This window comes from Trachemys scripta, chromosome 4 (assembly GCF_013100865.1).
Source record: "Trachemys scripta elegans isolate TJP31775 chromosome 4, CAS_Tse_1.0, whole genome shotgun sequence".
NCBI lineage: Eukaryota > Metazoa > Chordata > Testudines > Emydidae > Trachemys > Trachemys scripta.
The window spans coordinates 59,392,712-59,417,305 of NC_048301.1; the positions used below are offsets into that span (position 1 = coordinate 59,392,712).

Here is a 24,594-nt window from a genome sequence, read left to right on the forward strand (position 1 = left end):
GATTTTCAAAATTCCCAGAGAATTTAGAGAGTGGGTCTGATGGCTGGTTACCTGAGGGCAGGGCAGTAGAGTTCAAAGTGATGACCAAAGTGGCTAGAACAGGCATTGTGCGACACTTCTGGAGGCCGATCAGAGCGCATTAACAGACCAGGGCATCCACACTGGCGCTGTGGCGCTCCACTGGTGGTGCATCAAACATTATTCAACTCGCCAAGGTGGAGTACCAGGAGCACTCTAGCCACGGAGTCCTGGCACTCTACGTGCCTTGCCAGTGTGGACGCGTCGTGAGTTAGGGCGCCCGGGGCTGCTTTAATGCGCTCTAACTCGCAAATATAGCCATGCTCCCCGTCATTCGTGTGAATTCTTTGGTTCATTATCATGGATCCATTAGTTAGCAGGGACTGCAGTGGGATGAAGAATCTGACAATGTTGTTTCCCTACTGAAATGTATTTCATACCAAGGGTCAGAAGCTTGTGTTTTCATAAATCTGTGTGCTTTGATATTAAGCCATGAAAAAATACTCAACTGTCTTTGTTCTAGTTTTGAATAGGGCTCTGGAAGTTGTGTATTAATGTGGTGAGGGATGGAGAATACTAGGCCCCAAATATTGAGTCAGGTTGTCCAGGTAGCTTTCATAAACTATGTAGCACAAATTTGGAGCCAAAGGAAATTTGATTTTAGAAAAGCCACATAGTACTAAGAACTGTCCTTTAACAACGTAGACTCAGAACATTCTAGTACTACTTTTTCTGGTGTTTTTATTTACTAATAAATCTTGCTAAATTATTTGAATTCTATTGGGTGCTAACTTTTGGGTGTTCTTTCCAGAATATGGGATGATGTTTGCATTGCTAAAATAGTCCAGTTTTCTCTTCATGCTGAGAATAGTAACCACCAAAATTGGCAGTGTTGTCAGTTTAATGATCCAGTCATGCATTGCACTTGTATCTTGATATAGCTCTTCCACTGATATCAACCTTGTTATATCCAGTCACACAGAACTCTAGGTGAAAACCTTGAAGTCTCTCTTGCTGTGTGTTTTTTTTTTATGTGACAGATTGTAGGAAATTCAGAAAAATGCAGCAAAAATTATTGATATGAGGGATTGACCTAGGTGGAAAGATTAAAAAATACTTTGTTCTGAGAGATGATGGGGCAGGAGAAGAACAATCCAAATATTTGAATGGATTTAAGTTAGTGATGATGCTTGAGATGTGCAAGTCACTGACACTAGACTCTTCGTTTTGTATTCATCATGGTGACGTCGGCATCCACAGATGCAGTATGTTTCCAGAAATGTTTTTGATAATGTGTTTTAGCATTTATAACAAGCCCTAGTAGATCTGGATTCCATAGATATGGTAATAGGATTCTTCTTAGCACTAAAAGCATTTTTGAGAATAGTGTTTCGCTTCCAAGAATGTCTATATATTGTAGCAGGTCTTATTTAAGGTGACAGTGTCCTCAGGAAAATGACTACCACTATGTAGTAGTGGTATACTCTTACTTAACTCTTACTTGGGAGGTATTGCCAATTCGGAGGAGGATCGGGATATTCTGCAGGGAGACTTGAATGACCTTGTGAATTGGAGTAACAGAAATAGGATGAAATTTAATAGTGAAAAGTGTAAGATGATGCATTTAGTTTTAACAATTTTAGTTACAAGCTGGGGACGCATCGGTTAGAAGTAATGGAGGAGGAGAAAGACCTCGGGGTCCTTGTAGACCGCAGGATGACTTAGTCGACAATGTGACATGGCGGTGAAAAAAGCCAATGCGGTCTTGGGATGCATTAGGCGAGGTATATCTAGTAGGGATAAGGAGGTGCTGCTTCCGTTGTACAAGGCGCTGGTGAGACCTCATTTGGAGTACTGTGTGCAGTTCTGGTCTCCCATGTTTAAAAAAGATGAACTCAAACTGAAACGGGTACAGAGAAGGGCCACTAGGATGATCAGAGGAATGGAAAACCTGTCGTATTAAAGGAGACTCGAGGAGCTCGGGTTGTTTAGCCTGACCAAACAAAGGCTGAGGGGGAATATGATTGCTCTCTTTAAATATATCAGAGGGATAAATACCAGGGAGGGAGAGGAATTATTCCAGCTCAGTACTAATGTGGACACGAGAACGAATGGATATAAACTGGCCGTGGGGAAGTTTAGGCTTGAAATTAGACGAAGGTTTCTGACCGTCAGAGGGGTGAAATATTGGAACAGCCTTCCGAGGGAAACGGTGGGGGCGAAGGACCTGTCTGGTTTTAAGATTAAGCTAGATAAGTTTATGGAGGGAATGGTTTAATGGGATAACATGATTTTAGTCAAAGGAACAGCGTGCCATGGCAGGTAAATAGTATAATGGCTAATGAGGGTCAGGCTGGAGAATCTTGCCTTCGTGCTCGGGGTTTTACTGATCGCCATATTTGGGGTCAGGAAGGAATTTTCCTCCAGGGTAGATTGGCAGAGGCCCTGGAGGTTTTTCGCCTTCCTCTGCAGCATGGGGCGGGGATCGCTAGCTGGAGGATTCTCTGTTATTTGAAGTCTCTAAACCACAGGATTTGGGGACTTCAACAGCAGAGTCAAGGGAAAGGGTAGGGACGGCTTTGTGGCCTGCATCATGCGGGAGGTCAGACCAGATGATCATAATGGTCCCTTCTGACCTTAAAGTCTATGAGTCTAACTACATATAGCGAGCAGATTTAAGTCAGTGACTAAAAATGAGATTACTCGCATTGGAGCTGTGGACCAACAGTTATACGATGAGCTGGATTCTATTCTGCTTTGTTCGTCTGCAACAAAATTAATCTAAGCTTTGACTGCAGTCTAGGATACTGATGATAACGTGTAAGCCAGAAAGACGACGATTTGTCTTTTTGGGTCCTAAGTTGAGTATGCAGTACTCGCAGGGCATGGTTACACTTGCAGATGTAGAGCGCTGTGAGTTGAACCCGCCTTCAGAGAGTGCAGTAGGGAAAGCGCTGCAGTCTGTCCACACTGACAGCTGCTTGCGCACTGGCGTAGCCACATTTGCGGCACTTGCAGCGGTATTGGGAGCGGTGCATTATGGGCAGCTATCCCAGCATGCAAGTGACTGCAACGTGCTTCCCAAATGGGGGGTGGGATGGGGTGGAGTGTGACAGCGAGTGTGTTGTGTGTATGTGGGGAGAGAGTGAGTGGGTTTTTGGAAGGCCGAGAGCATGTCAGCATGCTGTCTTGTAAGTTCAGACAGGAGCGGACCTCCTGCCTCTCTCTCTCACACACAGCATTCCACACTAATGGCTTGCATGTCGGCTGTCAGAAATGGAGCTTTGAAAGAGCATTTCCGCATTCCTACAGAAGTTCAAAACAATGACAAGGGTGGCCACTTGACTTAAGGGGAATATGGGATGTTTCCAGAGGCCGATCAGAGCGCAGTAAGCAATACCTTGTTCACACTGACGCCCGTGCGTTGTAGCCAAGGCGCAGCAAATGTTATTCCTCTCGCCGAGTTGGAGTACCAGCAGCGCTGTAGCCGTGGAGTCAGAGCGCTCTACGTTCCTGGCCAATGTGGACGGGGAGTGAGCTGGCGCCCGGGGCTCCTTTATTGCACTGTAACTCGCAAGTGTAGCCAAGCCCGCAGTTGGGTGGCAGGGGAATCATTCTTTGGTTTCTAAACTGAGTAAATTTGATGTAGAATCTTTGAAATAGAAAATATGGAATTCCTCAGTAACACTTCTTACAATACCTTTCTGACTTGTGCTTCCATATCATCTCTCTTGTACTTGGTGGTATAAACCTAGATTTCAAAGTGTTTTATTACCTGTGGGTTAAACTACCACTGTGTTCACCAAAATTTTAAAGGAGAGGTTCAGCTGTAATGCCAAAAAATGCACTTATTTTTTAATCATTTTGTGTCTCTAAATCTGAATATCTGGTCTTTGTCATCGATTAGCCTTATGTGATGTTTAAGGGAAATTGACTTCTAAAGGTGGGGAGAAATGTTTAAGGAGTTGATGTTTTCTCATAACACCAGTTAACAAGAACAGAATTATATGCATGCATGACCCCTTTAAAAAGCAGCTGCTTGTGATTGTTGTGTAAGTACTGCGTATAACCACTCATCAGATCAAAGGTCTAATTCAATTGAAACCTTTGAAACAGATTCAGGGTAGGTAAAAATTCAGATGATTTTTTAGAAAAAAATTATTTTAAATTAAATTAAATACAAGTTAATTTTTAAAAAATAAACCTATTTAACATTAAATTTTGAAAGTGACAACCTATATTAAGGCCTAAGCTACTTATAGTATGTTAAAATCATTTCAATTAAATCAAAGAAAATTAAGGAGTTCATGTTTATTGCCAAGTTTTAAAGAAAGTCAAACAACTGAACTGGTGGAAGTCATTGGCTAAGCACCTGCAACTGGATTTTGTTGAACTGCTAAACTAGCTTTCGACAGCAGTAGTCTCTTCTACAAGTACTGTACAGAGGCAATATCTTCTTCATGTTAATTTAATTTCAATCAGTTCAACTCAATGATTAGTTCATTCAAAATAGAGACACTGTTTGGGAGTTGAAAAAGCAGGCAAGCTTTCTTTTCTTCTTCTTCCAATCTACGAATAAAAACTCAATGTGAGAGGGTGAGATTTACTACTTTTGAAATCTTGAAGGACATGGTAAAAGGAAACAATCAGTTAAATTCATTTAGTACAAATAATGCTTCCTTTATTTAATAAACCAGTTAGTTTTAATGCTAAATGTTTCTGATAAACTTTTTTCTCATGTATCCAGCACATTTAAGGTAGTTCTGTTTAATTTTTTTTTTTTTTCATTTTTAATTTATTTGAATCTTCATCCATGTCAGGCTTGTAAAAAATAATCTAATAAATAAGAAATGCCTCATTCACCATTTTTAACATAGTCAAAATTAAGAATTTGACTGAATAAATGTAAGTTAAGCTATATAATTGTGTATAGATATAGTATATCCTCCTGGTTAGCCAAAAGAAGTACAAAATTTAGTATAAAGGCTATATTTAGTTGCAAGTCAACATGTTCTAATGGATACCAACCAATGAGAATCAACCTTTCATTAGGAAAATAACTAAAACATACAAATGCAAACCTAAGTAAAATCAATTTAAATCAAGGTTTCCTGCTTGCTGTTTGAAATCATGATTAAAATCTGTGATTTAAATTGCTTTGATTTAAATCAGTCTGCCTTAAACATATTGCATGGAATCTGGATACATATTAATTCTTTTACCTTTTAATGTGTTATTTTCTAGTATAGAGATACCTATTGCAATCTCTTCAGATGATAAACTACTGTAAATGCTTCTCTTGATGTGTAGAGAGATAAGGTGGGTGAGGTAATACGTTTTATTGGACCAATTTCTATTGGTGAGAGAGACCAGTTTTCAACCTCTTCTTCAGGTCTGGGAAAGGTACTCAGAGTGTCACAGCTAAATACAAGGTGGAACAGATTGTTTAGCATAAGTAAACACATATTTCAAGGGACCATTCAAAGTGAAGTGGCCTGTTAACACCCCTCTAGTCATAGGGAAGAAAGAAAGAGGGGAGGGGAGAAGTTGGAGGGGATTGTTAGTGGGTTATAGATTGTTGTAAGCAGCCATAAATTCAGTGTCTCTTGATCTGTGGGATTTGAGTCCATCAGTGCTGAATGATTTTTTTTAAACTACTAGCTATAAATAAACCACAACTTGCCATGTTCTGCCTAGGTATTGTGCAGTAGAACATATATTTCAAAGTCAAGGTTGGGAGAGTGTATGAATTTTCTTCTGAATGCTAAGTGATACTTATTATTGAAAGGTATCTTACTAAATGTAGTTTTCAGGGCTGGTGGCATATGATTTTAAGCATTCATACTTATAGTTTTTGAAAAGCATTTTAAGCAGTTAGTCTCTTGGTAGCACTGGCTGTGCCACCAAACCTGCAAGGGATGTATCCTGGGCTGTAAACTGCTCCCTTATTTTACTCCTGGGGGAATTCTCTGCCACTGCGTGCGCACAGAATTCACGTCCACCGCAGATTTCTTTGCTTCCTTGCAGAAAAATGACTTTCTGATGGGGAAGCAAAGGGAAGCCTCAAGAGCGGCCACTCACCCCTCCCCAGTAGCGTGGGTGTGTCGTATCGGGGAACATGGAGGAGCCATTGGAGAGGTAAGTCACTGCGGGGTGGGGTGGGGCTGAGGATGCCCTGGCCAGTGCCAGGTCAGACCCACCCCACAATTGCCCAACCCCAGGCATCCATACCCAGTCCCCACCCCGCCGAGCCTCACCCACTGCATCTGGAGCCCCTTCCCCCACTGAGTTTTGCCCCCCTGCACCTGACACCTTGTCCGGTGGCTCCTACCTTGCGCCGGGCTCAGCTGTTAGTCCTGGCTGGGCTTGGGGTGAGGGAGAAGCACCCTTCCCCTGCTTGGAACAGTCGGGGCCTGGTGCGATCCACCCCCAGAAACCTCCCCCAGCTCTGCACCAACCACTCCTGCTTCCTGTCCCCATTGCTCCTCAGTCATGGGTGGATGGGTCACTGTACAGGGAGCTGCTCCCCAGTCTGCCAACCCCTGTTCATCTGGACAGGACCCCCATACCCAGACCCCCCAGCCAAGCCTCATCCCCCTGCACACAGAACCCCCCACCTTCGCCGAGCCCCCCCGCACCCAGCCTTCTCTGCCAAGCCCCACTCCCTTACATCAAGACCACCCCCTGCCAAGCTACACACCCCTGCATCCAGACCCCCACCCCTGCACGCAGACCACCCCCTGCTCTTGAAGCCCCACCCCAATGAACCCCATCGCCTATGTGCCTAGACCACTCCAATGAGCCTTCTGCACCTCAACCCCCACCCCATGGAGCCCCAACAAGCTGCACCCAAATCCCCACCCCACCAAGCCCCACTCCTGCAGCAACATGACCTCTTCAGTGAGCCCCTCACACCCAGATCCCCCTTCCAAGCCCAGACCCTCCATGCTGAGCCCCAACCTCCTTCACCTGGACCCCCCTGCAGAGTCCCATTGTCCCTGCATCCAGACCCCCCCTCCAACGAGCCCCTGTGCATCCAGATCCCCCCCACACCCAGACCACCCACTCTGAGCCACCTGTACCCAGATTGCCCCATACAGAACCCTCTCCCCCCCCATACCTAGATCCCCCTACACTAAGCCCCTCCACACTTGGATCCTGCCAGGCTGAGCCTGCCCACCCACACGTGGTGGAATTGGTGTGGAGGGGCAGGGCCCTGGGGTGCTTCTGGGGCAGGCCCGGCTCTTGCACTTTGTCAGGGTCAGGTAGAGTGATCACACAGCAAGTGTGAAAAATCGGGACGGGGTTGGGGCTAGTAGACGCCTATATAAGACAAAACCCCAAATATCGGGACTGTCCCTATAAAATCGGGACATCTGGTCACCCTAGGGTCAGGTGCAGCCTCACCACGGCGTCCATATCCCCTGAGAGGGAGGGGCCTGCAGGGTGATCATGTCCTACAATGGAATGGTGGGGGCTAGCAGAGGAAGGAGACAGCTGATGTCAATTTCAAGTGAGACTCTCTGAACAACCTGGAGATAATTCTCTACAGAGCACTTATGCCAGAGACTTACCCTTTTGATGGGGACAAGAAGAAATAGGATCACAGAAATAGCCATACTACAACAAATCAATTGTCCATGCAGTCTGGTAGAAGGGCTCCGTCCAGGTCAGGGTTGTGTAGGATGGTTGCACTACCACTACCCATACTGTACCTGTTTGGTGGATAAGTCGAAGACTCTTCTCTAATATGACAAAATTCATTTATTTTAAATAGAGGGACAGAAGATCTTGTTGCCTATTTCTGATTGCTCTTGATGTTTTGAAGTTAAATTTGCTCACTGATGTATGAGAAAATAAGTGAATTGGTCAGCCTGTAGGTTGACCAGCTGAAATTCACCATCCCAGGCCCTCAAAAGTTCTAAAACCTACATCTCTTACTGAAAGAAGTGATCAGTACATAAATCAACTTTCCCTCAAAAATCAACAGTGTTCCTGTTCCAGCACCAAGTATGGAAGGATTATGAGGCAGTTCTGTGAGCCACCAGTATAGGGGTCTGAGACTGAGTTGCTTCTTATTTACCCTGGGACTTGTTAGATCTGTAACTTTGACATCGAAAGAAACATCTGAACCAAACATGTTTCTAATTTATATATTTTATTAACTAAACAAAAGAATCAAATAAAATACATATAAATAAATAAATTAAAAGTGAGATAATATAAAAAAAAATACATCAGGTTGATTTAAACCGGATTAAATCAACAGCTTTATCTAATAATTTGGGCAGGCATAACTGAGAGCCCCCAAAATGGGAGGACATTATCAATCTCAATGTCAGTCAATATACTTATCTTTCAGCCAAGTAGCTGATACAGGAAGGATCTAATCCCTCCCAGCTTCAAGTTAATGTTGAGCTTTGATGCCAATTAAGGGGCTTTCCCAAAAATAATGGTCGTTAGGTAATAGCAAATCTTGCACACCACCCATCCCCAGTCATAGGGTTACATGAAATGTTCCAATTCAATTCAAGATAATAGCTTGTTATTTTTAAAATTTGAATGACAAATTTAGGGGAAAGTAACATGATTTCTCGGGAATAAGCATACAACTTCTAACCCATGAAATATTGTGTGATCTTTCAGTCAGCAAAGTTGGTTAACCTATGGCTGTTTCAGGTACTGGCAAAACTGTTCTATAGGCACAATTCTCAGATCCTGTGGGTTTTATCCATACACATTCCTACTCACTACTAGCCATCTGCTGGAGTTAAAAGTGGAAGAATGTTAAGGTAGAGTTGGAAAAGAAAACAAAACCAGAAAGGCTGATACATATGCAGAATGGGTGTCAACTCTTGTGGATAGCCTAAGAAAGCTGGCACGTGTTTGAAAAGATTAGCAGGTGCTCTTGTTGGCTCAGGTTTTAACAGTGGTGGACTTGCTGTTTGGATAGAAGTTACTTGCTTGAGATGTCGAGTCTTAGATGTTGCATGTTGCAGGACTCCTACCCCTTGGTGGCCATCTGGGTAGGTGGAGGAAACACAGGCCATGTGGTCAGACACGGTGGCATCTCATGGCCAGAGGCCAGCAGCCAAGGTCCACAGCAGCCACTGCAACAGCCATTGCAAGCAAGCCGTGGTTTGTGGCCAGCAAGCCGTGGTTTGTGGCCAACAAGCCTGAAGTAACAAGTATTAGCTTCTTCCTGTCCTCCAGTTTTTGAGGATGGTGGTATGGCTGGTTCCTTCCATTGGGAATCCCTCCTCAGGAGTCATAATAGAATCTCCTTCTAAAGTCACTGGCATCACCTTATGTGTTTGATTAGGTCACCCTTATGCAAATTAAGAACCTCCCCCATTTCAATAATTATGGACTCAAAGACCATGGATCCAAAAATATATCCAGTCAGTGGGCAAGTCCATAGATATTTTGAGACAACTGAGGTCATGAGTCACTCTACAGACATTGTCTCAACAGTCCTAAAAAGTTTCAACTCAAAAATAATTTTCAAAATGCAAACCTAGCAAAAAGTTAGAACTGAAATCCTAGGAAAACACCAATCATACATTCACTCAACCATGCAGGTAGAAGAACCTGTTCCTGTTCTGCAGAGAGATGTTTATAATTTCCCCTTTTATATTTTTGTCATGCATTAGCTCAGTTTTGAATAGCGTTTTTGACTCTCAAACTCTGGATGAAAGGTTAGACTTTAACTCAGTGGAACAAAAGTTTTTTTTCCTTCCAAAATCATAGTCTTGGGATTCAGTTATTATGCAGGCCTGTCTACAGATCAGATGGCTTACTTAAAGGTTGTGGCTGGTCCTTAAAACAATTAAAATGTCAAACTAATTGTTAAGAGAAGCACTTAGACAAGTTCTTACCTGCACAAAGGTCTGTATATATATTCAGTTTGTGTGTTATAGTTGGTAAGTCTCTGTCCATTTGGCTTTCTTTAAAGTACAGCTTTCACATGACCTGTTTAACAGGGCTGGCTTTAGCAGGTACGGTGCCACACGCCGGGACGCGAATTGTCTCGCACCACCCTCCAACTCCGCCCCCTCTCTGCCCCATTGGATTCCTCCCCAAATCCCCGTCCTGGCCCCACCCCCAGCCCTGCCCCCTCACTGCTCCATTGGATCCCTCCCCAAAACCCTGCCCTGGCCCCACCTCTTCCACAAGGACGCCTCATTCCTCTTCCTCACCCCTCCCTCCCAGGCTTGTGCTGATCACCTGTATGGCAGCTCTTAGGCACGGGGCCCCATTCCGGGAAATCGTCCCTGCCTGGTAAGGTGAACTTGTTATCTTTTGTCTAATTGTCCTGGGAAATGACTGGGAAATAGCCCTGCTTGTAGCAACACGCAAGTAATCAAAAATATACCTAGAATGTATTTATATCATACACCTTGGGCATGGGTTTAAATTAACTTTAGTTAGTTTGATTAAAATCTGTGACTTATTAAAAATCATGTCAGTTTAACTGGGGACTGGACTTTCATGTAACATACTTGGAATAATACTTAGGCATAATAGTGCATGTGAGGGATGAAGTTTTGGCTTTAACCCTGATTTTTCCTGGCTTCTGAGGCTTTCAGTATCAGTCACATATTTAATTACTGTCATATTCTGGATTTAATGTTAGACCACATCTCATTACATCTTGTTTTCTGATTGGTTTAAACTGGCCATGACCCAGAAAGACTATATTTTGTATAGTAACCAGCATCCTCAAATGTTTCCTATTTCGCATTTGGTCTATTGTGAGGAGATGGGTCCCTTTCGGTGATATTAATAAACATTTTTTTTTCTGTTTGATTACAGGAGTGGAACCTGGTCCTATGACTCATGCCCGGAAGAAACAACTTTTCCTTCTAAAACATCCAGCTGGTTCTGCTGGCCAAGCTTTGTCACCAGTAGACGGTGAAAGAATGGATAGGACTGAGGCAGGGTGCAGTGAGCAAGGAGACACCACTGATATTCAAAACTGCCAGAGTGGGTTTATGGGTGTGAACAAAAGCAGGAATTTGCAGGAGATCAGAAAGACGTACCCATTAAGGAAACGTCTGATCACTCCTGTGGACAAAAAAACGTGCAAAGTGCTTCTCACCAGACTAGAGGACGTGGCTGGATCATTGTCAAAAGAGACCCAGAGTGGCACAAAAAGAGACCTCTCCAGTTGGATGGATGACTTCAGACCTCCCTGTTTCCCAGAACAAGTTCAGACTCTGGGAGCAGGGAAGAGTGATCCACCTGGGGAAGAGAGCACAATAACTTGTCCTGGAACAGAACAGGAACCCAGTACTGCTCCTTTGGAGCCCAGGAAACGAAGACTAGCGTCTCTGAATGCAGAGGCAGTGAATAACCTGCTCTTTGAACGGGATGATGGCTTATTATCTGGCAGGCGTTTTCGGAAAGACTCTGTCAAAGCCAGTGGAGATTGCAGTACTAAGGGCTTGCACTGCAAAGCCAGTGGCAACTGGCCCTCATTGGGAAAGCCAGCTGTAAAAACAGCTAAGGGAAAGAGTCAGAGTGGATCCAGTCAGAAATGCAATAGCTCTGACCATTCATTGGATGACGTCTTTGAAGATGGAACAAAGAGGGAGGATAGTGGGATTCCCTATCATCCCACCCCAAAGAGATTGGCCAGTCTCAATGCTGTGGCATTTTTGAAACTAACCCATGAAAAAGACCAACCTCTGAAGCCAAGGAGTAAATCAGATGGAGAGGGCAAGTCTGAGAACCACTGTTCCAAATCGAGGCTCAAGTGGGCCAAAGCCAACAGGAAGAATTGTGTCAAATCCAAAAAGGAAATGTCCAATGTAAAAATGGAGGGTCCACATGGCTGGCAAGGATTTCCTGCAAGTGCTTTTAGGAAAGCAGACCATCAGGACTCCCCTAGTCTCCATGGAAAAATTGAATCCCTGAATTATGAACCATTATCTAATTCCTATGATAGCACAGAGGGTTTTTATCACAGACTGCCTTTGCTTATGGGTGGACAAGCTTCCATGAAGCCTGAGTATGGGAGACCTGGGGAGAAATCTCCTACTCCCAAACAGGAATTTCATCAGCCTTCCTTCCCCGTGCAGCAGTTCCATCCCTTGCCTGTGCCAGGAAATCACACGGATTGTGGATGTCTCTGTGAATCTTCAGATTTGACTCCAGTGAACGGGTTTTATGTTTATTATGGCCAAAGTGGATACAGTGGCTACTCTCACTGCTCGGTTTACCCTAAAGATGAGCTTTCGCAGTCTACGTGTGAGGGGCTCTTGGTATCTCCAACTTCCTTACCATCAGGTACTCCTTTCCAGCCGCTTCACTGGTGTAACTCTCCATACTGTTGTGGAGAAGGAACAGCTGTTAACAGTTACAGCCTTTGTGGAGTTATGCATGTGCCGGAGAGCAGGATTAGCAGTGTGCATACAGGACGGAACAGCTACCCCTACAAAATGCCTTTTGCAGCAGGTAAGACAAAGTAACAAATGGAGGTCTTAGCATGCCTAAGTGAAGAAGGTTAGATTAGTGCACTGATAAGCAGAGTGGGGTATCTTGTTGCCTGGGCATGACCAAGTAAGAGGCATGCTCCCTATGTATTCAGTTCAGCTAAATCTGGGACATGTACTGTCTGTTGGTGAGGAAGATGCAGCGTTCAGCTACACCTCTAGATGTTATGGCATTCCTTCCTTTTCCTCTGAAGGCTGTTTCCATTAAAATGTTTTATGGGGATGGAAAAATTGAGTCAGAAGGCTGGTAAGATTTGAGGCAGAAAGAAAGTGGTCCCTGGTTTGAATTCTTCCCAGGTTAGCGGTAACTACAGTACAATTGCTGTCTATTCTATGGGAAATGAAGGGGTGGTCTGTTCAGTTCCTAGCGGGTGAACGGTCCAGTTTGCCAAATGGCCACCACTGTGGATAAGAGCTCTAGTTCAGAGTTCCAGCCTGAATCCAAAGGCTGATCTAGACCATGGGGATCGAATGACCCTTTCATCCCTGGAGGGGCTTCCTTTAGTGAAGGGTTGAAGCATGCTGATAGGGCAGTGTGTGGAACCTGGCACTGGCTTCTGCACAGTACCTGATCTGCGAACCATGACATTCCCAAAATACATTTTATTGCAATCTCACAAAATCTCTTATTTGGGTTTTTTCTTTCCTTTGAATGCACCAAAGTTATTGAGTATTTCAGCAGGGGCTACCTGTGACAGGGCACCGTCCTGCTCCTGTCCCTTCTCTAGGCACAAACTGCTTGGAGCCTTCTAGTCAAACACCTTGTGCAATGTATTACAGTATTCTCCCCACCCCCTTTCCAGAGTTGTGCAGCTCTGTATTTACAATAGTATATGCTTCTTTGCTCTCTCAGCCAAGGAGTGGGGGAGACGGAAAGTATCTTCCTTCTGAAAGAGCTTTCCTGGTTCTGCCTCTGACCCTGAAAAGCCTGCCTGCCATTCTCAGTCTTTCTCTCTTCCCCACTGAGCACATCCTTCCTGTGTGTTTTCTACTTTCTGGGCTGATGGATTCATTAGCCTTGTAGCTCTCTCCTGCCCATTCCCAATCTATCAATTAGGCACAGCTTTGCTCCTCAGGTTTCCTCCCGGGTGATTTAACTGGTGATCCTGTGATCAGAGCGCTGGGATAGCTGCTGTTGTCCAGCACTCTGTCACACAACCCAGTTTGGAAAAACACCAAAAGATGTTAGCAGTGAGATTTGTAACATAATTGCACCTTGTACATTGAAATAATTAACTCACTGAATGTCAGTGGATTCTTGAGATCCCATTAGATCCCTTTCCCTGCTTTTGTGTGTAGCCTATGAGACATTGAAATCCAGAAGCGTAATATGTTTAATAAATGGTTCAGGTATTTGTGTAGCTTTTTTTTCTAGCTATGTTATCCATCGACTTTGTACTGTGGTTTTTATCCAGGAGCTTTGCCTTCACTATGTAGAAAAATGTCTGTTTACAATATTTAAAACTGGCTACCAGAATTATTGTGCCAGGCCAATCGTATACCAGTACATTTTCAGCATAAAAGCCACCAAGCTATAAAGGAGGTGTGTGTTGCTATTGCCAAAATACAGTGTAATCTATAAACTGGGATTGCTTCATCTACCGCTGAGATGGAATTGTCTCTGAAGATGCAGCTACATGCAGCAATGCTGTACAGTTTAGGATTCAAAGGGAAGGATAACTTATCCAATTAAAACTGCTGGGGGATTTTAGGTAGGCGGATGAAACTTCTAAGTCAAGAGTACAGGATGAGATGGGCTTTATGGCCTCCTTCCGTTCTAAGAAGGTGCTGTAACTCAGAAGCACTTGAGCAAAGTGTAGATTTCCTTTTTCCAAAATATATCTCTGCTGTCCTGGTGTGGAAGCCCCCACCCCACCCTGGGGGCTAGACAGTAACATAAAAGTCTCAGTAATAGCTCTGTGTTTTCATAACTGAATAATACTTGTGAGAAGACTAGTTCAGAAATAAGAATACTGCTCTTTGACGTACTGCCTTGAGTCATGCCAGTCTATACTATACTAAAAGGAATTGGGTCAGGCACCTTAGTGATGCTAGCTTAACATTCAGATGAAAGGGGTGTGATGATGTTTTGGTGGTGCTCTGAGTGATTTCCTATGTAGAGAGAGAAAAGTTGATGTCTTATGCAGAGGGAGAAAATTGATGTCATCCCTTCTTGGAAAGCTGATAGCTAAGATGCCATGAGTAGTGCCAATCTGTCCCACAGGTAGGATTTCTCCAACTCTGCTGTATTCCTCCAGACTTTCCCTGCTATAGATTTTTCTTTTTAAAGGGAAATAGCAAGGTAGCACACTTCTTAAATGTGGTACATTTGCATTGTGTGTGTTCAAAGGTGTGGACAGGCCCTCTTGTCTTCCTTGCTGAGTAACTTCCATTTAGAATTCTGCAAAATTGGAAAACCCTAGAGTTTCTGCTTTTGCTGAGTGAATTGTGGAGGGAGGTCTCTTCTAGCATAAATAAAGTTTAATGTTCTAGATCTGGTTTGTTGAGCCCTGTGAAAAAGATCGGAGTCTTTCCTGGAAAGGTCAGCTTCAGTGAGTTAAAGAATTACTTAACCTGAATTATGTCATATGCAGAGAAAAGGGGATAAGGTTGATACCCCAGCTTGACATATCAAGTGCCTTGCGTCTATATTCTTGTTGATTACAGTCTGTTGTTAGAGAGGTTAGCTGGGTACCTAGTGGGGCCAAACTGCCCTTGTAGAGGTAACTAATTTTGAACGCTGCCATCCTGATAGTGATGGGATTAGTTAGTGTTGCTTATAGATACTAGCCTTCTCTTTACGGGGGACAGGTGTTAATTTTGTACTCAGAGTAGCACAGTGCATTGCAAGAATGAGGTGCCAGTCTCATTCACTGGGGAGGATGTGTTCACTTGTAGGTGAATGATGGGGATCCGCTGTATACAGGTGAAAGGATTAGACTGGTGCCGTGGGCAGTGCTTGTGTGCCATATCCGGCAGAGAGAGAGAGAGGGATTACTCTTGTGTTCCAGTGACAGCCGCCTGCTATGTAAAACTGCACACAGGGTAATGGGGTTAAGACTGAGCAGACTGGATGAGGAGTTGGCCACAATGATTATCTATTTTTAGACATGGGGGATGCTTTATTGGTAGCACTTGAAACCAATGAATTAATGGGCGGTGAAGGGATGCTAGAGAGGTTAAATCCGGGCAGATCATTTTCGGTGATGGGAATGTATGAATGACAGATGGGAATGTAGGAAATGATGGGGTTCTTGTGGCCCTATTGAGCACTGGTTGAATGAAGTCTTTCCCTTTCTTAAGGTGGGTAGCTAATAGAGCGGTGGCTCCCAAACTTTTGTACTGGTGACCCTTTCAATAGCAAGCTTCTGAGTGCGACCCCCCCCCTTATAAATTAAAAACACTTTTTAATATATTTAACATCATTATAAATGCTGGAGGCAAAGCGGGAATTTGGGGTGGAGGCTGACAGCCTGCGACCTCCCCATGTAATAACCACACGACTCCCTGAGGGGTCCCAACCCCCAGTTTGAGAACCCCTGTATTAGTATGAAGCTGTTTGTCATGCTTCAGTTTGGAACTGAAAAGGGCTTGTGATCTCAATGTCCATGAGGCTGCTACATTATTATCCAGGTCATCTGTGGAATTAGCCTAGGTGCCTAGGCCATAGGGTGCCAGAGTTCAGTTCCTAATCTTCACACCATTAAATACAGCTACTCATGGTGGCTGTCCAAGTGGTCCCAGATCTGACTCAAGACATATCAGCTTGTCCATTTAAGAGTTTCTAAGACTTCTCTACATCATCATTCTGGGCTGTTTCCCCTTTATTAGTACAACTGCTCCATTCTCCTTGTGTACCCCTTTGCACCGTCCCATGTTCTTCCTCCCACTTCACCATCTTTTAAACACCCATCACAATCACCCACTAACCCCATCAGCTAAAAGTCGGAGGAAAGCTGCTGAGTGACAGGAAACACTCCTCCTCCCAGGGGAACAGTACTCTACACCTGTAGCCCTACATGCTGCTACAAACCGAGCAAGCAGAGAGATCAAGAATCTTTCCGACCAGCTCTGTTAGCTGTGCTTGTTTTTATAGCTGTTGCTGCTAATCTGTGAATGCATCTTTCTTTTGTTACTGCTCCTACCTCCAAGAATTGTGATTGTTTCATAACCTTTTACAGCTCACTGAGTGGGAGGCAGAGGGCAGCAGTTTCCTGCTGTCTGGAGCAGCCTCAGCCATGCTTCACTCTGTAAATTGAATCAGTTATTACGCTGATTCTCTTAAACTGCTTTGATTTTTAAGGCGGTGCCCACTTGGGGACCTGCAGATGTATCAAAGCAACTGTCTTTGTGAACCTTAGTGCTGTCTGAGATTGCCTCAAGCTGCCCCGTTGGCATTTCCAGGATGCATGCTTTCAGATTTATGAAGCATGGGGAATTTCGTATGTACTGGGCTGTTTAAGCTGGGGGCTCCCTTCCTGCCGGAGTTGATAATGCTGTGTCACTAGACTTCTTCAGATCTAAGCTTCTTTCTTTTTTACTCTGGCTTATTTCATAGATTAAACACTTCGGACACTGGGAATTTTGGATGTGTGTTATCATTGTAAAATGCTTCGGGATGCTTTTGGAAGGCTTTGTCAGCTGACTTGTAGTAAATCTGTCTGCTTCTGGGATATAGGGCTGTCCTAAAAGCAACAGCCCATGCTTTGTTTCAAGCTGGGCCCCATGTTTTATCATTGCTCTGGATCTCATTAGAGAAAGCTCTTCACTTCCACTGACTAAACTTAGTGCCTGCATTGGCACCTTGAAGGAAATTGGGCTTTTGAATTAGTACGGAGGGATAGATATGTAAGGCTAAAAGGGACCTCAAGAGGTCATCTAGTCCACCATCCTGTGCTGAGGCAGGGTTGAGTATGTGTAGAGAGTCCCTGACAGATGGTTCATGTATAATTTAGTCCTTTGCGAGTTCTCACTCTCTCGCACAGTAAGCCCTGCTGCTACTCACCTTTACATGTATGTTGACAGGCTGGAATCACTGAAGTCTAGTATCACTTAGGGTGCTAACCCAGCCCTTTGTACATGATAGGCTAGCATTACCGAGGGGCATATCAAATGGGTTTGTCATAGTGAGGATGTACTTAACTGCATTTTCAAAGCAGCATATTCAAATGTCATTGCTTTTAGAATTGAGCAGTAGTACAAAATGCTTCCTAGTACAGGAGGTCCATGTTTACCTTTAATATAAGTATTGTCTACTACTAGTAGTGCAATAAAGAGAATTCTGTAGGAAAGTATTGCTTAGCTTGGGATCATCCTGCTAATTTAGTCGTTATCAAGAAACTGCCGTACAAATATCACTCTTCCCTTCTCCCCCTCTCTTGTTAGAAAGTTGCAAATCTCTGGACCAGCTGAGCCTCACAATCCCTGTGGCAGGGCACCCCGCATCACCTGCCCACCCACTCTCAGGATGCCCTGTGCCCAGTGTGCCACCAGCTGCAGAACCAGTTCCTCACTTGCAGACTCCCAACTCGGAACCCCAGACCATGGCCCGAGAGTGTCCACAGAGCTCCAAGCCTCCCAGTGGCTCCAAATCTGGTCTTCGAAATACAACGGGCTGTTTACATGCCTGTGATAGCAAAGCAGCAGGAGGTCACTCTCATCCAAAGCAGCAGCGCATCAGCAGGAGGAGAGCGACCAATGGCTGGATACCCGTGGGTGCAGCCTGCGAAAAGGCCGTGTATGTTGTGGTAAGTGCTGGAAAAATCCTGCTTTCCTATGTATGCCTCCAAGCATGCTGCACAGTAAACTGAGATCCAGTAGGGACAAGGAAGGGGGGTTGCAGGATTTCAGGTTAGGTAGACTTGACTGCAGGTACAAGAGCATTCTCCAGAGTGACGCTCCTGCTGTTACCTCTGTAACAGCACGATCTCACTGGATGTCATCCAGCATTTCTTTAACAAGGGAACAGTTGGATTGGTGCAAAACATTTTTGCTGGGCTTTGGGTTGATTGATGGCTTCCCGTTCTTTCTCCGGTACTGCAGCAGCACATGCCCTGGTCTGCCCTGGCGTCTGGCATGACAGGCAAGCAGAGAAAAAGCCTAAAAGGAAAACCTGCTTCTCCTGCCCCTCTTCCCAGATTATTGATAACGAGTGCTGCTGGGTTTGTAGTCAAAGAGGGACGACGGCCTCCTGTAAGCCAGGACCCAGGTGCTGGATCAGAAAAGCAGTGAACCCCAGCAGGGAAGTGGCAAGTGGTACCTTCTATCCCCACTACAGGGAGTAGAGGAAGCAGCAGTCTAAGGGCAATTCTAAGGCAAAAATAGCAACTGCCAAGCTGCTTGAGCTTGTCTCGTCAGCCATTGGTGGTGCCTGTAGCTCCAGCAATAATTCCCCTCTGTTGCCCAGTACACGGCCTTGGGAAGGACACAAAGTCAGCCCAATGGGGGCCCCACCAGCCCACATCTTTTATGCCCTATTTATAGGCCCTAGCCAGCTGTTCTTCTCCATGGGGGTTTCCCAACTAGGCTTCCCCCTTCAACAGATCTCTGGCATTCTGAGCCTGTAGGAGTAGAGATTTGTCCCTGTGAGGCAACTCTGCTGCATCAGGGGTTACCCTGCTCTGTGGTTTCATTTTATCCATAATATCAAATTGTACACACAAATTTGGCAAAAAATCGGAAGGAAACTATCCCATGTCTTGGGGCAGAACAGGTGGCTCTTAACTCAGAGGGTATATCTACATTGCAAAAAAACAACCCTGTGGCAGAGAGTCTCAGAGCCCAGGTCTACACACTCTGGCATGCAGTGCAGAGCTAAAAATAGCTGTGTGGACATTCCCACTAGGGCTGGAGCTTGGGCTCTGGGACCAACCCCCTTGCTGAGTTCAGAGCCGAAGCTCCAGCCTGAGTGGGAATGTCGGCTTTGGGTTTGGTTTGGTTTTGTACTGTAGATGTACCCATAGAGGCAGAGCCCGTTACTCTTGTTCCTCATGCCCAAGAGGTCAGGTGGGAGCAGAGCAGAAAAGCAGCCTTCACCTTTTAGGCTTTTTCTTTGCTCATTTGTCATGCTGGAGACAAGGGCATGTGCTGCTGTAGTGCTGGCAGAAGAATGAAGCCAAGAATCAAGTAACTCAGCCCAAATGTTTTTGCTCCAGTCCAATTTGTGTTGTCACAACCCCTCTACTTCATTTAGTTGGTAAAGTGGATTTCACTTTGCCTGTATTTTCAAGAGGACATATTACATGTTGCTGCATTCTTACAAATAGTTTTTAATAGTCTCTTAGGAAGCATAATTATTACATTTCAAAACAAACAACAAATTTAGTCTCCAATGGCACCAGTAGCATAAGCAGCTGGAAATCTACAATATCTAGGTTGATAGTATTAAAAAAGGGTTGTCACAAGAACACTTACCTGAAAGCAGGTTTGTGTGTGCACAGGTGTAGGAATGCTCACTTTTGATCCATTTAAAATACAACGGGGGAGATGGTTTCGAAGTACTACTTTTTCCTTTTAGACTAGGACTGATTCTTAAACTGGCATGGTGAAGATTCTGCAATCTACTGTACAGAAGCAATAGCAGTGTGTTTTCTCCATAGCCTTTCTGAACATCAGACTGGTGGCCATACCTGATCTGAAGACACTTGATTACTGAACCTAGGAGAATGTTCTGTGGCTTTTTATTTCTAGGTTCATTAGCAAATAGTTCACATCCACTTTTCAAATTTACCCTCTGGATGTAGAGATGCTATGAGTGGGTTTGTGCTGTGTGACTTCTCTCTGGGATCTCTTGCAGCCAAGGTGCACCACTTCGGACAGGGCTTTTAGTGAACTGTTTTAATCAAGACCAGGAAGATTAAAGGCAGCTTTTATTAGTTGTTCTAAAGTATTTCCTAGCCTAACTTTTTGCCTGTCTTTCCCCTGCCAACACTGTAGAATGAGCCAGAGCCAGCTGTTCGTAAGAGCTACCAGGCTGTGGAGAGAGATGGGGAAATTATCCGGGTACGAGATACAGTCCTTTTGAAATCAGGACCGCGAAAGAAATCTATGCCTTATGTGGCAAAGATATCGGCGCTGTGGGAAGACCCGAAAACAGGTACTGGGCAGAAAGCCAGAGTACATTATGTTCACCCTCTGTCGGTCAAATTCCAAAGAACTGAGTGGAAATGGGTTAATGGCAGAATTGAGTAGCGGACGCTAATTTGCCAGAATAACTCACCACTACAGGTTTGGGTGATAAAGGGGAGGAGCTAGTTAATCAGAGCCTTATAGTGACCCCGATACAAGAACTGAAATTTCATCTTTTTAGTCATTAACTCAGAATCAGTAGTTGTCCTTAAAGGATCTGCACAGATCTACCAACTAAAGATCTTTGCAACAATCTCTCCCATGTGATTTTGTAGGAGCAGGTATCTCATGAACCACTAATTGTGCAAATGTCCTAGGCAGTTTGTAATCTGGGAGATGAAGCATTGATTTGTAGCTGCAGAAGTTCTTGATATTAGCACTGAAAATCATGTAATAGGGACAAGCCGAACAGTAATTGGAATAGTGTGATTTTGATTGTAAGATCCCATATCTGACAGGTCTCCAGGGCTAGAGCCTAATTCTTTGTACAAGTTGGAAGCTCAGTATGCCAAATCATACAGAGCACGTCATACCCCTGACAGCTTGTGAAATAGCAAAACTTAAGATGGTAAGGCCACTGCTGCGACCATGCTAGCAGTGCTTGTTTTGTTGTTGCATTTGTCCAGAACTAAATATTGCAAGTACCAGACCTTGGACCCGTGTACTTGATAAATCCCAGTTCAGCTGCTATTTCATATTTGAACATTTGGCTTTGTTGACTAGTGACCTCTTCATCTGGGACTGTGAATAGTTATTAGGTGGGGCAGGTACAATGGAATAGTGACACCACTTCTTTTACCTAGTCAGTTGCTATAACAAAAGGAAACTCAGCTCAGCATCAAATATTTATCACAGTATAGCTGCAGTTAGGTGAGAGCTATGGAAATAGAAGGGCTGATGGATGAAACAGGAGAACTGAAACTGGATTTTGTGATACTCCTTAATGCATGTTTTCATCACTAACTTTAAAATGTCTCTTGTCTCCTTCCAGGAGAGCTAATGATGAGTCTCCTGTGGTATTACAGACCAGAGCACACTCAGGGAGGTCGCAATCCCAGCATGCATCAGGTGAGCAGTCCCAAATACCTAGTTGGGACGGTTAGGGGATATTTGGCAAGGATCCCCTCTATACCAGGGAATGAACATCCCTGCTCAGCATTCGTGCTTAGCCCTTCATAACACATGGAGGCGGGATCCTTGTCACACCGGTCTCCTGGCTGCTCCACAGATGCTGCCATATTTTTGTGTTGAATGGGTAAAACCAGTGTGTTTCATGTAGGACACAAGCAATCTGATGTTGTGAGTAGCAAGGATGGGTGGTAACAGAAGTATCTGTTCCTTTCGCAGGATCTTCTTTGCTTTAAAATTTACTATTTCCTCTGTTCTGAAAACAGTCCTATGCCACTTTAGAAAAGAGGCTATTTGACTTTAGCTAGGGGAAGGTGCACTGTTTTGGGAATCAGAAGATGCTGTGTTTTGTATTAAATCAAGACTGAATGTCTTTCTAAAAGATGGGCTTTGGTTCAGCCAGAAGTTATGAGCTCGATGCAGGAATTATTGGGTGAGAATCTCTGGCCTGTGTTATGTGGGACTCTGACTTAGATGATCCGAATGAGTCCCTTCTTTCCTTAAATCTATTAATTGAATTTGTGACTTTCTATTAAAAACTCCTCTTTTAGGGGATCAGTCCAATCCCTCTAGCCTGAAATTAGTCATATGGGACCAACAGCTCCTGTTCCCTTTTTGTATAATGGGCAGAAAAGGGTGGATTTATTAGGGGGGTTAAAAACAGATTTAAGAAGGATACTGTGCTCCTTCTGCACAGAGTGTTCACTTTTAAAAGTAAAACTTGTGACCCAGTATGCCTTCAAACCCAGGCCTGTTGCTTTGCTTGGTTTTGTATGGAGGGGAAAAGGTACATCTTTAAACCAAAAGAACAGAGAGATAAGAGAGGAATGAGTTACTGCCATTTTTCCATCCAACAAAAAGTCCACAATGTGCTGTTTTTAAATTCCATTCAGTAGTTGTTCATGCCGCATGTATGATCCCCAGATTTTCTTTTGGAAACCAGTTTGGTACCTTGTGACATTGTAGTCCACAAACGAAATCTGAGAGTATCTAGCTGCATTTTAGTGCATAGAGAGCAAGAAGTCAGGTTAGGGAGGAACTACCTCACTTTCCTCCTCCCACACCTGTCTTACTATACAAAAACTGCTTTAAAAGGAGAAGCTGCCACTGGGCTGAGTAGGTGGAATAGACTTGCCAAGGATGACTCAGGTAAACTTGATTTAAGGAGGAAACCAAAACATTCACACACCTCTACGGGTTGGGGTTTGTTTGTTGGTTAGTTTTTTGTTGCTTTTCTAGTTGTTGATCACGTTCCCAGACTCTGACCCTGCTCCTGAGGCTGTAGTGAAGCCCGTCCTCCGCCTACCCTGCTTCCCTGGGGCTCCAGGCGAAACGAACGCTGAAGCACATTGCTGGCACTTACACAACAGCACCCAGATCCTCTTCACTTTGGATTCCCACACCTGATACTAAATTAGCTCCAGCTGGGTTGGCCTATGCCCAGTGGCAGCACTTGTTAACCCCTCCCTAACTGCTTCAGATGCACCCTTTCGAGATTCAGACTGGGGAGAAGACGCTATTGCCATTTTTTCATCACTTAGAATAGCTCTTTCAGTTGATGGGGGAGAGTTGGAGAAGAAAAGGGGATAATTTATTTACTCTGAGACTGATCACTACAGTACTTTAGAGGCTAGTGGGAGAGGTTGGCTAAGTACCATTCATATCATTTATTTGTGTAAATAAATCAGAAAAGATTTCCAGAGCAGGAAAGAGAAAACTGAGCCTGTCCCCCAGGGTATTGGAAGTGGGGGAGGAAGAGAGCTCCTGCCTAGGTTGCTAAACAAAGTGAGGGATTGTAAGAAGGTTCATTCTTTGCCATGCAGTTTCTCCAGTCTTTCCACATACAGTTCTAGAGGTGTGACGTTGGGATTGGATGGGGTGAAAAATCCTGTCTTTACTTTGGATTTCTTTACATCTTGGGCCTTTTGTAATATTTCCCCTGACAGACATTACAGGACATTTTCCCCTCTAAGCTGTCTTCTTGCTGAGTCTGGTATTGGAAGAGCACTTTTTGAAAAAGCTGCATTCACATTGCTCAATGCAGCATTCTGAAAGGTCAGCTGGTGAGAAGCACTTATCACAATATAAGTCACAAAAAGAACAAGAGTACTTGTTAGAGACTAACAAATTTATTTCAGCATAAGCTTTCATGGGCTACTCTTCTCACTTCTTCAGATGCATAGAGTGGAACACACAGACAGAAGATATTTATACATACAGAGTACATGAAAAGGTGGAAGTACGCATACCAATTGTAAGAGGCCAATCAATTGAGATGAGCGATCAGTAGCAGCAGAAGAAAAAACTTTGAAGTGATAATCGAGATGACCCATAGAAGGTGTGAGGAGAACTTAACATGGGGGGAAAAAAATTCAATTAGTGTAATGACCCAACCATTCCCAGTCTCTGTTTAGGCCTAAGTTAATTGTGTCTAATTTGCATATTAATTCAAGTTCAGCAGTCTGTCTTTGGAGTCTGTTTTTGAAGGTTTTTTGTTGCAAAACTGACACCTACAAGTCTGTCACTGAGTGATTAGAGAGGTTGAAGTGTTCTCCCACTGGTTTTTGAATGTTATGATTCCTGATGTCAGATGTGTCCATAGCTCATCTCAATTGATTGGCCTCTTACAATTGGTTTGCGTACTTCCACCTTTTCATGTTCTCTGTATGTATAAATATCTTCTGTCTGTGTGTTTCACTCTATGCATCTGAAGAAGTGAGCTGTAGCCCTTGAAAGCTTATGCTGAAATAAATTTGTTAGTCTCTAAGGTGCCACAAGTACTCCTGTTCTTTTTGGAGATACAGACTAACACGGCTGCTACTTT

General features: G+C 44.1%; 1 protein-coding gene across 3 annotated transcripts in view; it reads left to right on the forward strand.

Moving 5' to 3' along the window:
• BAHD1 (bromo adjacent homology domain containing 1) overlaps positions 1 to 24,594 on the forward strand; it is a 68,862-nt gene that overhangs the window by 36,658 nt on the left and 7,610 nt on the right. For 2 of the 3 annotated variants that reach the window (XM_034769037.1, XM_034769036.1), the window contains exons 2-5: positions 10,834 to 12,477; positions 17,901 to 18,262; positions 20,451 to 20,610; positions 21,634 to 21,710. In XM_034769037.1, coding sequence (XP_034624928.1) covers positions 10,851 to 12,477; positions 17,901 to 18,262; positions 20,451 to 20,610; positions 21,634 to 21,710 — 2,226 coding nt within the window. In that variant the 5' untranslated portion in view covers positions 10,834 to 10,850. Of the gene's footprint in view, positions 1 to 6,048; positions 6,157 to 10,833; positions 12,478 to 17,900; positions 18,263 to 20,450; positions 20,611 to 21,633; positions 21,711 to 24,594 lie in introns of those variants that run through there. The other variant, XM_034769038.1, reaches the window with a different exon arrangement.